General features: G+C 35.0%; 2 protein-coding genes across 3 annotated transcripts in view; both read right to left on the bottom strand.

Annotated features, from left to right (window-relative positions):
- Positions 1-18,278, bottom strand: part of Sema2a (Semaphorin 2a) — a 1,678,677-nt gene that overhangs the window by 1,268,579 nt on the left and 391,820 nt on the right. The gene's annotated exons all lie outside the window — the stretch shown is intronic.
- On the bottom strand, positions 17,361-17,894 carry LOC143342789 (uncharacterized). Its single transcript, XM_076767009.1, has one exon. The coding sequence runs from the start codon at positions 17,892-17,894 to the stop codon at positions 17,361-17,363; it is 534 nt and encodes a 177-aa protein (XP_076623124.1).

Here is an 18,278-nt window from a genome sequence, read left to right as displayed (position 1 = left end):
CACTTTAAAAGATAATTCATTTTCTTTTTGCATGTATTGTGATAGTTTGTTCAGAAACCAACTATCACAATATAGAATTGATTATTAGCAAAATACATATAAATACTATGGTATGAACATGATGAAGAAAAGAAGTTTGCAACGAACGAGAAATGTGGGGTTACTAGTATGGCGAATGTATACACATCGAAAAGGCGCGTAAGAGTATGGAAAGTATTATCGAGAGAGAATTATTAACGATTACGTTATAGGGCTTTAGAGGGTTATAATACCATCCAATGTATCTAGAAATAATCTTTACATGTTAAACAATCGTTATTTCACTAATATCCACCATAAATATAACCTAAACATTCGAAATAAATCACATTTTTCATTATTAAATTAACCCTCAAGCACACAACTGAGTCTGTGAGACTCGAGGCCTTCGGAAAATGCATGACATACCTACAAGGCCAGGGTAAGGGTGTCTGGACCTGGGGGGGGGGTCGAGGGTTCTACCAGATATTCCACAACATAGTAGGCTTAGTACTATCCAGAGATGACTTGTTGGCTAGGCACCAAGAAACTAAACGGGGCAAGGGCAAGAAGAGAAGGTCTACGCACCGTCTTATTATTCCCACCATAGAGGCCCGCTCTGACGTCACGCTAGATAGTAGTAGGACTACGATATCTGCGAGAGATATAATGAAATTGCTTTTACTTACTGTTTACTAAATAATACAAATTCATCCATTTAATGAAGTCTAAAACAGTCTTCAAACATTTAACGGATTTTAAACATATCAAAACATGAATAATACTTTCGAATAAACGTATAATTCATATGAAATATTTAAAAGAAAGTGAGAATTATTAATAAATTTTGAGATCTTATTGCAGATATTTAAGAATAAGTAGATAATCATTTATATGAAACATTTTTATTCGAATAATGTATATGCATTTTTTTCATTTGAAAATGTTATAAATGCTTATTTTATCGGGTTCATTCATCTTTTAGAAACTTGTGACAAAAGGGGTTCGTTTCGCTTGTTTATGGGCGGGATAGGGGATGCTACAAATAAATAAGTCGTCTATGTTTGCAGACAAATTATGACTGTAGGTCAATATCTGCAAGCCAAATGTTTAATTTACGCGATGATGGTAGATGTTCAGACCAATCGGGCCCATAATAAACTTGGCTGGCAAGTAAACCGTGCAGACTAATTAGGAATTTTCTGGCGATTTTCAGGCGATTTTTTACACTTTCAGGTCGTCACAAACCCTTTTTCCATTCCTCATTTAAAAACAAATGAATTTATAGATTCATAAAGCTTTTCGTACTAATTCCGCAAATTTAATATAATTCCGTATAATTTTTCTGCAAATATTTGCAATGTACATCCTAAAATTTCAATATTCATCATTTTATTGTAATATCGTGACTTTCGAGCCATCCTGTAAGTAGGTACTTGTTTTTAACGGTTATTATTATGAAGAATTATAATAATACTGTTAAATGTAAGGAAAGATTTTTGTTCTATTCATGGTTAGTATCCTGAGCGCGCGGTTACGCCAATGTTGCTAACTTTTGTTCTATCCTACTCTGTCTCGATACGTTTCGTTTGCGTTCTTCGTCACGCGATGGAATTGTAGTTGTGAACAGCCCAGCCAATAACGATAACAATGTGTGAGGACGGGCGTCGTTATTACGCTACGGCCAATCGGTGTGCCTAGCCAACAAGTCATCTGTATATAGTACTTGTCAAGCTGCTGAAATACTAAGGCCGCAACCTTAAGAGTGGGTCTGCGAGACCCAGCTGTCTTAACATCAGAAAATTAGTACCATGAAAAATGCAAAGTTGAAGTAAGTATTATTTAAATTAATTATTTCTAATGTGAAAGTTTGTATGACATAAAAAAAAAAATGTTTTGTCTCTCTAGTTTTATTGATAATACACGGTTGTGAACGGCAAGCCGACTGTTTGTAGCAACGTTCTTTTGAGAACAGCGATTTTCAAGGTAAGTAAGAATGAATAAAATTAATATAAATAGAAAAGTTTCCACAATTTACTTGCTTTTATAAATCTACGTTTATATTATGTATGTATATTTGGCTTGTGCCTAGCAGAATGGAAAGACACCACAAGTCAATGTGCCAAGAACACGTTGCTAAAGTTTGCTATAATTGTGTTGACAATAATATATAAATTTTGTATTCTATGAATTATTTAGTAAATATTAATTTACTGAATTAAATTTATTTTACTGATTTAAAGAATTTTTTAAAACTGTATATATTGCACTTTTCTATTTTTTTAAATCTAATTTTCATGTAAATACCGTAAAAACATTTTAAGGTATTTACAATTTTTTAAGGTATTTAAACTGGTGGTGCAAGCGAAAAGGTGATTTTACATAAAAAATAAGTCTAAAATATAGAATAACAATTTTTCATGTGAGGCCTTGTTTTCGAGAAAATCGACTTCGAATTTTCGCCGAGTATACGTGCAATTAATCATATCTCGTTATAGCGGATCTCGTTATAGATCATTGTCTCGATTAAAGTTTAAGTTGATAAATACTTTCAGTGTCATGGAATTGTTTATTGTATACACCTATCAGCTTACTATCTTACCTTACCCAACACAGGTACACAGAGAAGGGTTGCAGAGACCATCGTATTTTTAGACAATTAAGAATTTTCTCATCCTTCAGTACGTGTTTCTAGTTTTCCGTTACGATAAAAACAAACTTAAACTGCAATAATACCCATCAAGATAATCATCTATAGCAAGATCCGCTATAACAAGACATAGTTAAGTGCACGCATACCTTGCGAAAATTCAAAATCGATTTTCTCGAAAACAAAGCCTCACATGAAAACTTTTTACTCTATATTTTAGACTTATTTTTTCATGTAGAATCACCCCCTTTTCGCTTGTACCACCAGTTATCGAACACTCTGTATTTATTATAGATTATGAAAATATATATATGGTAATTTTAGTTGGAAGGCACAGTGGAAGTTTGGAGTGAGACTTGACGAGACACTTGATGTTTTGTTTTTAAGAACATTCCAGTGTCTGTCGCCAAATGGATTCCACGGGGGAGAGGTGTATGACCGTGCCTGTGGCTAACCTAGTACGACCTAGTACGACGATTTTTTTCTTGCATGGATTCGGTTACCGAACACGTGATCTCGTGACGCAATAGCCTTACTAGGCGTAAACATAACATTTGAATTTAAAATATAAATTAGTATAAATTGGATTCAATCGGCAAATATTCCACATTAAATTTGTTTGGAATTCCAAACATTTTATATTATCGGACACATTATTTATTACCAATATTACTTAAATTACTTAATTTGGTCATCTGGCAATTGTACCTTTTTTGATAATAGGAATTTACATACCCTAAAACCATTCAGCATACTTGATTAGTTTCACCGTAATTTAGACCCATTTACCTGCTCCTTGGGACCGCGGTCGCCCACCCCCGTACAACCCTCAGTGGGTGGGATTTAGAGTCTCGAGAGGACTGGCCCACGAGGGATGGGCAAACTTCGGATTTGTTAATAGAATCTCGTCCTATTTTTGAAATTAGTATATAATCACGGAGCAGAAACGTTACAGTCAGAACACTTACAAGTTACCCCCAGAACACTTAAGAGTTACGGTCAGAACATTTACAAGTTACGGTCAAAGCAAGTTACAAGTTACAATAGAATAGAGAACAGTTACAGGTACATACACTCCAGGACAAAAAGATAGCACATCATATAATTTCTCCCGTTTGGTATTATAAACTGAAAAAAATGAATATTTTAATATGTTCACATCTATGGGCATGCTCATATGTATAATGTATTGAATATCATTCGTAGTATTTACTTCAACAAAATTCCAGGAATGAAAACCTAAATATTTTGGTCCGCAAACGGGACAAAATGACAGTACAAGTTGTGTATAAGTTACTGAATGTTTGATAATGTGTGTCCCACCGTTCTTCGTGCTTATTTGATTAAAAAGAAACATAATAAAGTGTTAAAAATGGGTCGTGAAAAAAAGCTAAGTGAATGTAAAATACATATGATATTGATGTTGAAGAAGGAATAATATTCAATTGTACAAATATCGAAAGTTGTAAATAGAAGTCGTAATGTTATTATGATCTTATTAAAAAATCCCAAAAATTACGGAAAAAATAAGAGTTCTGGTCGTCCACGAAGTTTAAGTACCCGCAAAAGATGTGGAATATTGAGAATAGCATCAAATCCAAGGATAACTGTGAGACAAATTGCAGAAAGTGTCGGTGTAAACACTAATATAAAGAATGTGCGTCGAGTTTTACAAAAATGTTAGCATTTGCATAAGAAACTTTGGATGAAGAAAGAGTATAAAGCGTTCCGCTTACAATTTACCAAAAAGTATATAAATATGGCAACAAAGTGGGAAAGAGTCATATTTACCGACGAAAAAAGATTTAATTTGGATGGGTCAGACGGCTTAGATTATTATTATCATGATTTGAGAAAAGAACAGCAATTTTTAAGTCGTCGCCAAATGGGAGACGCCAGCGATAATGATTTGGGTCGGTATTGGATACTACGGTAAAACCAAAATAAAATTTATAAAAGGGCGAATGAATAGTGAACGATATATTGAAATGATAAATGAAGAACTAAAATTTGCTGGAAATAAATACATTTTACAAGATATTGCTGCAATTCATACGACGAAAGCGGTAAAGAAATACTTTTCTTCGCAAAATATTCGCACTTTGGATTGGCCAGCAAGCTCCCCCGACCTCAACATTATTGAAAATTGTTGGGGACATCTTGCCAGAGCCGTATACCAAAATGGCAGACGATTATCAACGATTTAAAGCAGTGCATTTTGAGCTAGTGGGAGACTATTAATCAAAAAAGTATTAAACAATTGTATAAATCTTTACCGAACAGATTGATTGAAATTATTAGATGTAACGGAGGTTCTACAAAATATTAAGCATTAACTTTTATTCATTAATTGTTTTATGTTTAAAGTTTTTCGTTAAGTGTGTTATCATTTTGTCCCTCTATATCTTGTCAATAATTGTATTTCTTTAAATAAAAATAGATAGATTAAGGAAAGTTCATTTCATTTCATTCATATGTATCAACAAGGGCAGTCAGAAAATATATGCATAAAAAAAGCTGAATTTGTAATGTTTAATAAACAGAAATTACAATAATTTGGAAGTGTGCTATCTTTTTGTCCCGGAGTGTAGTATACAAGAGTGTAATAGACCACAAGAGTACAGTTGCAAAGGACTAGATTTGCAAGAACCCTTACGAACCATTGTTATAATTCCTGTTAACACGTTATTTTTGTATATATATTTGTTAATAATAAACGTAATTGTAAATAGTATTGTAATATCTATTTGCTACATAAATCGGCTCCACGAATCTTGTGGGAGCCAATAAAATTATAACGAAACAGTTGCTTCAGGATATACATAGTTTCTTTTGCGAGCTTGCTCCTTTCGATGAGTAGAATACGATGCAATCATTAAAAAAAATTTGACCTTGAAAAATATGGTCGAGGACGCTTTTGCAAAAAGTTTCTTTGATATATCACCACTTATTTTAAGGTGTAAAATGCACCATCCATAACACCCATGACATAACGTTTTTTTACACCCTGTACAATATGACGATATAGTTGTCCCTTGAAGTACGCAGGGGTTCAGGCTGTCGACGTATCACGTAACTGAAAATCCGCGTAATTCTGCAACCGACTAATCAACCAACTAACCCCCTTCCCACTATACTTCAAATCTCTGTTAACCAGAAAACATAATATAAGGTTAAAGGAAAGTCATGCGTACATTATACGTGCATGATATGCATTTAAACATATGTATATTTATTACATTTTAAGAAAATTCATGGTAATTTTAGTTTGACACATATCTGCATTTCTTTTAAAACATTTTTATATGGTGTCAATTCTTCTTCCATTTTATTTTCATTTTAATGCATATCAGTAAAGGATCTATCTTGTAAAAAGAGTTGCAAAAATTGTCATTTGTACTGATGGAAAGACCACGACTTCAGAGAACACGATGACTATGTACTTCGAGGAACAATTGTATACTAATAACTTTTTTTTTCTTCGTCACAGGTAATTACAGAACAAATAAATGTCCTCAGAATTGTCTATTATTTGCTTCTCATTCAGTAAATTGAACAAAATTTCATAAAAATAATAGAACTGTTACGATCATATATTTAATGAAACTTGACGAAACGAATTTTTGTTTACTCGTGTAATTATAAAAAGAGAGAAAAAAAGAATCTTTTAGTTAAAATTTTACAAAAAGAGCCAGATTCTATGGTCGGAAACACTTAGAAAAAATATTATTTGTGTCCCTGAAAGAGGCTATTACTGCAGTGGAACTTTATTTAAAGACAAACATTTTAAATTCTAATTATTAAATTAGTTGTATGGGCTCCATAATCATAATTTCCACAAATGGAAAAGATACATATGAGATAAATTATTTCAAGCGGAAATCGTATCGAGTCTTTCAATCTGAATTTTATGGCAGCAGACATTATATTCACCTTTACACATAAATCGCAGACGTTTCAAGTGCAGTTTTCGTTCAATGAATCCGTCTGGAGGAATAATCTCTATCCTACACCACACCAGACTACTTGACCTCATTTTTGTGCATCATTTCTGGAAGAGTCAGTGACGTCGAAAATAACCTTCTTTAAACCTTATGAAAACCAAAGAAACTTTTAATCAATTTCTAACAGGTAATGATGCAATTTATGATTAGTCATTAACGCGCTTCTCTTTTATTGCTCATGACTGATTGAAATCGTGGATGATAAATATATTATAATAACGATAAATAATTTAAAAATCATGTAACTTGTACTTCTATGCGTGCAACATATGCACATTAAAATAAAATGTTATTAGAATATAAATGCGGAAGGCAATTAATGTTTCGACGTTGTCAAAAATGAGTACAGCCAAAAGCATATAATGAATTATTGCAACGCTTTCTCCACCCTATCATATATTTCCACGAATGAAAATTATTACTCCACACGTAAACACCCATAGGAATGTTGGAATCATTTGTACAGACCCTGTATATTTAACAAACTGAACACTCCGAGTACAATAGCATTTCATATCCAATATCGAATCGCCCGTATAGCGAGAATGAAGTTCAGTTAAGAGCATTAAGTACCCAATCGCAAACTTCAAAAGGCTGTTCCGGCTTGATCGAATTAGTTGTCTCGTTACGTGAAACGCAATTTTCCACGTTAAACTTTCATGCAGTTCACATGACCAAAAAAAGCCCATTATTACTCGGACTTTACTGACAGTATTTCAACGCTAAAATTTCCCAATGATTGCCATAAATTCTGCTAATGTGAAACTTTATTATCTTTTCCTTTTTGTCATGAGCAAGAATATAGGAAGAGATGCGCATTTCAGTTCTAGTAAACAACCCTGTATACAGAAAATTTAAGCGCAATAATATATTTTCAATAAGAGGGAAATTCATGCATTGCATTCCGTGTAAACATGAATATGAAATAAACGGACAAAATCTGTGATAAAATAAACGATCCTTACAGAAATATACAATTTTTGTTAAAGAATAACATTTATTTAGTATTGGTATAATGGGGTTCAACAACCTTCTCTGCCTAAGATCGTACAATTAACGTCAAAGATAATTTGTTCTCAAAATAAGTGTCGCGATGAATTTAAAACACAAAATTCTATAAATAAAGATTTTTAATGTTGTATCATTATTACAAATGAAAAACAAGCTTTCGTGTTAAACTTGTTAAATATGTCTCGATACTCATTATATAATAACATTCCTTAATAATAACAATTGAAAGTGACCATAAAATCTTATGAATGAAAAATGTAGTGTATGAAAAATCTATTGTTAGTAAACTGAAGGCCTTTCTGAATCAAATCAACCACTATAAAAAAGAAATTTATACTTCAAATAAATTAAAATGCAAATAAAAATTAAATAAGTGGCTATGTTATGTTGTATATTCTGTATATATATACATATGTTGAAGTCACGTCATATGTGTAGACAAAATGCACATTATAGTATGGCGCAAACAGGGAGACGAAGAACTCAAAGGCATGTTAAAGGCTGCCACTCACTGGTGGATTGCAGTGATGTATATAATAACGTGAAGGAAAGTAGGGGAAGCGCTTTGCTCTCACGAGTTACACCACGCAATCTAATTGGTTGCAACTTTAACGTTCTTTTGTCAGGAAATGGTTCATTCGCGACGTATGGTACCTTTTTCATCTTTCTGTTGTTGAGTAAAATACGTAGAAATAAAAAGAATGTAACCTTAAGTAAAATTTTACGTCAGGTCTGTTTAACAAATATTCCCTGATCCAGATATATAGATTCATTTGCAGAATTCACAACAAATACATTTTTTAAATTCTGTATCTATCATCTACAGTGGATAAGAAGAATTTGTAAAATCCATTCTCTTTAATAGCTTTCTATAAATAAGTGCTGTATTACTTCAAATTATTTCCTTAAGATTCATATAAATATATTTTCTTATATTTAAATTTCAAAAACATATACTGAATGTACAAAGAATATTTATGTATACTTAAGATAGCTGTCCAAATAATCGGGCATTTAGCATAGTTTTTTGTTTAATATTACGAAAACACGTTGCATTTAATGATATTTGTGAGTTTTATAGAATAATATAATATTATTAATTCTATACGTGATTTTCGTTTTTAACCAGTTTTAACACTGATGACAAATGCTTCAGTTTAAAAAGTGAGGACTAGGTTGGCTTTGATTCGAACATTGCTAAAGGATTAATTTCAGGAGCCAAAATTATTAGGAGTAAAATTATTTTTTTAAATGAAAAAATATTAGTTATATTATAAAGATAGGAAATAGATGTTGCAGAAATTTAAAAAAGTCAACAAAAAAACGACTGTTTTAATTTATTTCTAATGGACACAACATTTTATTTATAAGTTTAAAGAATCAGTGCCACGAAAATTGCAAGCTACTATTGAAATGAAAGAAATACGTATAAAATACTAAACACATAAATAACTTACAATGATTAAAGTTTGTAATTATCAGAATGACAAGTGTGTAACTACTTATTTGCTGATAAAATTCTTTTTTAGTATTATTTTTTACGTCACAATATTACCAAACGAAAAAATGAGATCACTTTTGTAAGTTAATTATTTATTAACCCACTGTGACTCTATGTTGAGATTAAGCAGCAATCATATTTCTTATATCTATTTTTTCTTATTATTGTTATATTTACTTCCTCTTAATTTAATAATTAGAACACAATTAGGTTGATTTGTGTTTATGCTATATTTTTAATTGAAATGCAGACCGTCATCATCTGATCAACAACGTTTAGATAAAAGATCGAAAATAATTACTCCAGATTGACAAGAAAAACAAAGATTATACAGTATTATTTAACAGAAGAGCATGCAAATAAAAGCCTCAGCTGCATGTTGAAGAGTGTTTCATAAAATACCTTATGACAATTAATTTTTAATTGTAAATAATGGTAAGACTTATTTCTCCAAGTAAGATTATTGCTTCACTTATATTAAATATATTAATGTGGATTAGGTTTTTATTTACAGTAATAAAGAAAGACACGTAAATATTATTAAGAATGTTATGGACTGCACAATGTTAAGTGAAACAATTTAAAATAATATATAATTTGTTTATAGAAAGTCAATAAAAGAAAATTAGTTTCTATTAAGCACACCTCTCGCGTCATTTGGCTGAAACATCAGTAATTATTCACAGAGGAACGCGCTTCCTCCCCCATACTTCCCAAGGTTCCAATAAGCGATCATCAGAAGTTCGTCTTTTTTCCATCGATGAAGGCACGTGAAACAATTTAAACTGAGATCGAAGCGAAACCTTGATTACTAGCGTGACTAACGAGACTTCGTCCTTCCTAGGAAACTGGAATAGCTGTTCGTTCGTTCGTACCTACCTATCTCTAGAGAATCGATTTAGTAACGGCGGTGCTATCATGCCCCACCGATTCTCGCCGATTCTTCGACAATGAAAGATCGATTTCACATTTGTAATCGAGCGAGCGCGACATCGACCATCGCCATTCCTACACCTTGTGAATTTGAAAAGAAAAAGAAGTCTGAAATAGCAAAGCCACCGAAACGTAGAATCGACAAAAGCCATCGTTAACTTCGCGTAATCGTCCAAGCGAAAATTCCATAGCAAGGAAGGGGCTTGACGAATATATCAATACCAATTGACGTGGTTTCGACATACTCACAAACAGAAAGGAAACACTTCAAAATTTTTGAACGAATTCAAACCGACTTTGTAATGCAACTGTGGAGTCGTAGTTCGATTAAACGAAATATCAAGAAATGTTTACGTAAGAATGTGGCAGTAACGAAAGTAGAAACTTGTCCGCAAGACCGTAACAAATAGTAATATACGGTAATACTTTTGCTAAAAAGCGCGAACTTTTAAGCTAATATGTCGAGAAGAAAATAGGTATAATCTCCGGTTGTGAGTACAACTCGGTATGAAGATCCATTAGTCGACGTTTTGGCTTATAATGAAAGCCTTTTCTTCAGGACAATGCATCAAAGTATAGTAAACTAAGATAAATACATGAAAAATTTCAATAAATAACCATTACGTTAAGTTATAAATAGAGCATATTTGCTAAACCTCGCCTCGCTTATGCATATACGTATACAGGGTGTTCTAGTATTGGAGGTACAATCGAGAAGAGTGTAATTCTACATAAAGAAATAAGTTGAGAATAATCAAATTTTTTCATTTGAAGTTTTTGAGAATACCGACTTTGAATATTCTCCGAATACGTGTGCACATAATTATGCTGTAGTTGATCGTATCATAGTCTAAATCATACATCGTTTTCAAATAGTATTAATATTATATGTAGTGTTGATTTCTTTAATATTGTTCATTGTACAAATGAACTGTGGCAGATTCATTAATACCACACACAGCCAATGCAAGAAGCATATCTATGTATTCTTGATTATCATTATGATGACACGATAGAAATTGATAGCCGAAATCAAAACATAATAACATCGCATGACAATTGTATCAAGTACGCACAACATCGTGTTATGCGATTGAACACAAATGAAAACGTAAATAATCGCCTGTATCGAGATCCGTTTAAGCACGACATAATTAAATGTACACGTATTCAAAGAAAATTCATTCATTTTTACAATACAAAAAATATTTGATACGCAATTTGTATCGCATGAAAATAAAAACCGAAAAAAATTTACCTTTTTCTTTTCCATTCTTTTAGGGCAACAAATATATTTTCTCAGTGAAACCTTAACTTTAGCCATTACAACATATTCGGAGTTCCAAAATTTAATTACATTTTTAGTAGTGGCATTTATACGATTCTTGCTAGTACGATATTTAAATATTGAAAATACTTCTGTTCTCGGAAGTTTATGCTTCATCGAAAGATCGTAATTCTCTAGTAAGTTGTATAAATTTTTATTCAATAAAATTTGTTCTCAAATAATGTCAATTCAACTCAACATGTCGCAAACTAGGTAATATTTATTCCTCTTGATAATATGTATCAGCGACTGTTCATTGCAATATAGATCAAATCCACATTTGCAATATTATACAGATGGATATGTATATCCACTGCTTCGAAAATTCGCTTCGCGATATTGAAGTAAAAGGATTATGCATATCAATGGCATCAATATTCGATTTGCCGCGTATTTTCACCACTACGCGGCTCGAAAGTGTAGTTGAATGGGGCACGGCTGAAAGGGTAATGACTGAACTTTGTTGCCTTTGACTACGGGCTCTATGTTTGAAAAACGAAATAGTTCATTGATTTATCTGCAACTTACACCATGATATCAAATTCAAACATTCTATCGTTCCAAATTTACAGTTGTTCGAATTTTAACACTTTAGACAATTTCAAATGATATCACCTAACTTGAAGTTGCAGATATTTATAAAATTTTCACACAGAAGTAGAGTATGCAAAAGTAGTAGGCAAACTTTTTTTTTAACTTGTTTAATATGATCACGACGGGCTGAACCACCAGTGGTACATTGTACATGGAACAAATTTAGGCCCGTCGCGAACGTGTTAAATATTATTCATAGGATGAACAATCTATTTCTTAGACCATCTCTTCTTTCTTCTCCCACATACAAACATTGAACATATACGCTATACATTTAAAGATACGTATATTAATTACGTTTTGTGAAAATACTTGGTAATTTTGGTTTGATACATCTCTGCAATTTTTTCAAAATATTTTTGTGTGGTGTTAATCTTTTTCCACATTTTATTTTAATTTTAATGCATGTACCATTGAAGGATCTATGTCGTATAAAAAATCTTAAAAAGTCATCATTTGTAGCAGCGAAAAGACTGTCTCGTTGGAGAACACGGCGACTAAAAAAGTCACGAAAAAATCGCGTAAAATCAAAATCGTGTATATACTTCGAGGGATAACTGTATTCGAAATCAGGTTTGTGTTTGCACAATATTAATTGTTTCTAATTATATTTCTAATTATTAGAATTGTTGGATTATGGGACGTATGATTTAAATTAAACAACAATATTTAATAGTAGAATTTCACTTTTATTAAATTATATTCGTGAAGCAATGTCTCAGAGATCCGTTCTATATGAAATCTGTTTCTGAACTCTGCAATTCACCCGCAGAAGAAAGGCAAGAGTGAAACGCAGTTCGCCTTAGCGACGAACTCTTATCTTTGTATAATAAACACCATATCATAAAACCGTATCATAAAACGAAACTCTAGACATATACAGTCGTCACTGGAGATGATTTTTGTAACATCGTGAGACGGTTAGAAAATCCAACACTAATCACCTATACCATTTTCTTTTTTAACGTAAACCTTCATAATTTTAGGATATTCCACAAGTCTATGTAATTAATACTTATTTTTTATTTTTAAATCATTTAGCAAAATTAGTGCTAGCTAAAGCATATTTATTTTATCAACGTGTTGCATATCTATGAACACATTTTTACAAATAAATATTAATTGATTATACTGACGCTATAAATTCTAACTTCTAAATATCTAGTACCAACATAAACAAATTAGAGACCCATGCTTATCAATTTCTATACTTATTTATAATATAAAAAGACTGTTGTTTACAAAATCCACACCTAGATTTTCGCAGAATTGAATTATCAATTAATGATATAAATGTAAAGGAGTTGATTCTTCATATAAGACTTATTTAAAAATGTGGAATAGAATATTATCTTACCAGACTTAGTTTCCAAAAAAATTGATTCTAAAAATTCATCTAATATGAAGTTGACTGTGACTTTAGCTAAGGTGTCTGACCATTGATTTTATTTATGTCGGTGTTTGTAAATATGACGTGGTAGTAGAATTGTATTATATATTTTAACTAGGAGTGGAATATTCGAAACTTACAAAGAGTATAGCCGAATAAGAGGGTCCAATGTGTGATGGGTCATCACGATAGCTTATCGAAAGAAAACCCTTTGTGCCAATTTTTAACCCGAAATCTCGACGGTGGGGTAGCAGTGGGATGATAAAGAAAATCATGTTTTTGCTCAATTTCTCTTGTCCTATTGAATAAAAAAATGCACAGACACTTCGGGTACCGGGGCACATATTTTGGAAGTTTTTCAGATTTTTAGATTGAAGAACCAGGAAGTAAAAAATAAAAAATCGCAAAAAATGTTGAAAAATGCCAATTACGCATTGAAGCAGTTGCAGAACTATTTTTATATTTTTATAGTAAATAGGTATTGTTATTACTATTATTCTCAATCTTTTTCAGATTTTTTATTTTGGTGTGCCATAGTAAAAAAAAATAAAAACCGATTTTTTCTTCATTTTCTGCGTATTAGAGTAACTTATACGTTGAATTTTTATGCATTCTTTAACATACGAGTGTTTTGTACACTATTTAATGTTTCTACACCGAGCAGAATTACATAAGAATTGAAAAAAATAAAATAAAGCCAATCGTTGAGCGCAATATATTCTAAAAAATCGAGAATATTTCCAACGGCGCCGTTGGTGCAACAGTAGTATCCAACTGTGGAATCGATGGAATCATTTTCATGTTTATTTCATATTTATTTGAAATTATTGGTTAGTGTTAGTGAATAGGTATCGATGACCGCACGGTTAAGCAACGACATAACGCAGCGTGGTCTTATGTTCTTGTATTATTATGCGTTTATAAATATATCTATTCTTATTCTGTGTGTCTGTTAGTGGTAGTATTATATATTCATATCCCGAGCTAAGAGCAATCTGACAATTAGTAAACGCAGTTAAGGGAATATTAATTAAGTGCCCGATATAATACATGTTACAAATATAGAACAGCTCGTCAGAGACACGACATGTAACACATACGGTTGGATAAACAATTGTTACAAACAGTAATAAGAACAGACGAGGCTAATGCCTGTACGAGTACGAGTAGGCGCCGGGAAGACGCGTTCGCAATATGTCCGTGCATCGTCATGTAAACACATCCAATTGCTCACATTTCCCTTCGAGGTGCGAACAAGCCTCGCACCCGTGACGAAGTCCTTTTCAAACTCAGCAGCCCGATGAACCGCTTGAATTTTGGACCAGGCAGCGCCTTTGTCAGGACATCGGCTACCATGTCGTCCGTTGGAACATGCGAGATCTCGAATTTCTTGTCCTTCAGTGCCTCGCGTACGAAATGGTGCCTGACGTCGATATGTTTAGCCCGGGTGTGGAACGTTGGGTTTTTTATCAGTTTCAGAGTATCCATATTGTCGTTGTAAACTGTGATTTCAGTCAGCCTTTCGAACCCGAGCTCAGCCAATCCCATATATTCGGCCTCGGTTGACGAAAGAGCGACGGTCCTCTATTTTTTTAAATTCCATGAGACGGTTCCTTCACTTAAAAAAAAAGTATGTCCCGTATAGGAACGTCGATCAATCGTACAACCGGCCCAATCTGCGTCCACGTAGCCCGTTAGCGGTTTCTTGGACGGTCCGAAATGAAGGCCCAAGTTCAATGTCCTTTTCAGGCAACGCAGTACTTGCTTCGCTGCCATCCAATGCGATTTTTCATACTTGTCATTGAACTGACTCAAGACGCTCACAGCATGTGCGATGTCCGGTCTTGTTGTAACGGCCAAGTAGATCAGCGATCCGATCAGTTCACGGTACGAGAAAGCCTTCTCCTCTTCACTCGGAGCTTCCCCGATTTCTGTCAATTTGGTGTTGACATCCAACGGTTTGCTTACAGGCTTCGATTCGCTTATCTCAAAGCGATCCAGGACTTCGAACATATAACCCTCTTGTCAGATACTTATCCGGTTCAATTCTCGCCGGAATTCTATCCCCAGACAGTACTTTGGTTCTCCTAAATCCTTAATACCGAATTGTCTGCTTATATGATACTTGAACTTCGTTATAAGGTCAGTTCTTCGGGAGAACGTTAAGATATCATTTACATACACTGCAATGTACAGCGAGTCTCCCCCTTGCTCGAATCGGTGTATGCAAGGATCTGACTTGGAAGATCGCACTCCGAATTCTCTCAGCACATCGTCTAGCTTCTTCCAGCTTGGCGAAGGCCATACAGTGACTTTCTCAACTTGCAGACTCTGTCCCCGGTTTGCAAATCCTTGAGAATGTCTCTCGCTTTGACCTCGGCATCGTTTCCTCTGGTTTCTGTATCGCTGATTAACTTGAGCGCTTTGGACAGCAAAAGCGGTACTTCTATGAAGATTTCTTCTTCCAGCACTCCATTCAAATAGGCTGTCTCGACATTGAATTGCCTCATCTCCATCCCCTCGCTCGCAGCCAGTGCAACTAGCAGGGGAATCGAGCACAAGCGGGCAACTAGTGCGAATGTCTGATTAAAATGGATACCTGGGCGCTGGGCGAATCCTCTAGCAATAATTCGTGGCTTTCTTCTTTCGTACCATCAGGATTATACTTGTTTCGGAGTACTATGCGAAATCCGATCACTTGTTGGCCCTCAGGACGTTTTACCAATTCCCAAGTATTGTTTTTTAGGATGAATTTGACTTCGCTCGCTATTGCGCGGTGCCCCAGCATCCGGGCTTGAAATGACCTCCCTCATGGGTACCTCAGCTAGCAAGGCGCATTCGGCGTCTGCGTATTGGGTTTCTTCTCATTGGACGTGGAATAACTTCCGAGGTCTTCCCACTTTTCCGGTCCGCAGCAGGGTCGGTCTTCCGGGTCCTCTTTTCGGTGTCGTCTCTATCTCGTTCGCACGATCTTCTCCAGTGTCTTCAGAAACTGTCCGAACGGCCGAAACGTCGTCCCTCACTACCCCTAGAGGTACTAATTCGATGTCCAGATTCTCAGCTCGCCCTTCGTTCAGGTCAGAGGTTTCCTCTTGGACAAAATCTTCAAAAACTGATTTCGACGATATTCTGTGGATTTCCAGGAATTTGATTTCCCTCGTGATTTCAATTTTCTTTTCTTCAGAGAACCACACTCTGTACTCCTTTGCATTCAACGCATATCTCAGGAAGATTCCCTTTCTGGCACGGTGATCTAGCTTCCCCTTGCTAGGTAATCTGTTGAGACAAAACACCTTAGATCCAAACTCGCGGAAAAAACTTAGGTCAGGAACTGTTCCTATCCACAGTTCGTGCGGTGTCCGACCATCTACGTTCCTGGTTGGACATCTATTCCAAATGTAGTTTGCAGTTGAAACTGCCTCGGCCCAAAACGACGGTGGCAGCCCTGACTGAATGAGCAGGCATCACGCCATTTCGATGAGTGTCCGATTTTTCCTCTCGGCAGTGCCATTCTGTTCGGAGTTGTATGCAATGGAAAGACGTCTTTGAATTCCGTTTGTTTTCGAGAAGCGATCGAACTCGGAGTTTATGTACTCTCTTCTGTTGTCCGATTGTAGAAATTTAATTTTCTTCCCCTTTTAATTCTCCGCTGACGCCTTGACTTCCTCGAATGCTTCGAGAGCGTCGCTTTTATTTCTGAGAAAGCGTACTTCACATCACCTGGAATGCTCATCTGTGAAGGTGATATAATACCTGGTTCGATTGTTTGATTCAACCCGCAATGGACCGCATAGATCTGAGTGAATAATCTCTAAGGGTTCATACTTGCCTGTCATTTTTCCTCGTATGTATACCTTGCAATCCAGCTTGTCCCCACTTTTGCCGAGTTTCAGGCCTCGTATTGCCTTGTCTCGTTCGGCCCTCTTCAGATCCTACACATTCAGATGACCCATGCGACGATGCCATATTTCCAGCAAGCTCGAGAACCTTCCATCTTCTTCTCGTTCGAAGATTGCGCTGCACTCGGCTTGCTCGCGTTCACATATGTAGTAGAGATTGCCGATTCGATTCGCGTGCAACTTCACCGCACCTCTTCGGTCGATTACTTCTGCGTGGTTTTTCTTGAAGATAACCTCAAAACCTCTATCTGTAATCTTGGCGACCGATATTAAATTCGTGCGGAGATCCGGCACGTGGAACACTTCACTCAAATTCACGTTTTTCTTTTCACCGTGAACTTCCGATTCGAAATCGACCGTACCCTTCGCGAGAATCATCGTCGATGTGTGATTTGCCAAGTTTAGCTTGCTGCGTTTGGAATCGTCTATCTCGGTAAAATCGCGTAACTGTCCACACATATACGAGGTTGCACCGCTGTCCAAGCACCACGTCGCCGCGAACGAATTTCCTTTTACGTAGAGCGCGTCTTGTTTTTCAAAAAACACTTTCGTCGCGTACAATGTCATGCTTTCCGCGTTGTTCACCGTTTACGAATCATCTTGTTTCTTGCTTCAGCAATCTGCGACTTTATGTCCCTTCTTCTTGCATCGATGACACCAAAACTGAAATTCACTTTTGTCTTCGGACTTGCTGCCTACCGGTTTTCGTTTGCTCGAATATCGACTTTTACTCGCGATCATTGTGTTCTGCAACATAGCGCGCGTGTCGTTCTTGCGAGCTTCACTCTCCTCGATAATTTTAACGCGAAGTACTTCCGGCGATGACAATTCATCTCGCGACTCGATGGCACAACGAAAATTTTCGAAAGTCGGTGGTAGACTATATAGTAACATGATTGCGAGTAGATCCGGATTTATTTCAACTTCCATTTCGTTGAGTTTGTCTATCAT

The sequence above is a fragment of the Colletes latitarsis genome, chromosome 6 (genome assembly GCF_051014445.1).
Source record: "Colletes latitarsis isolate SP2378_abdomen chromosome 6, iyColLati1, whole genome shotgun sequence".
NCBI classification, from domain to species: Eukaryota; Metazoa; Arthropoda; class Insecta; order Hymenoptera; family Colletidae; genus Colletes; species Colletes latitarsis.
This window is presented reverse-complemented; position numbering and strand designations above follow the sequence as displayed.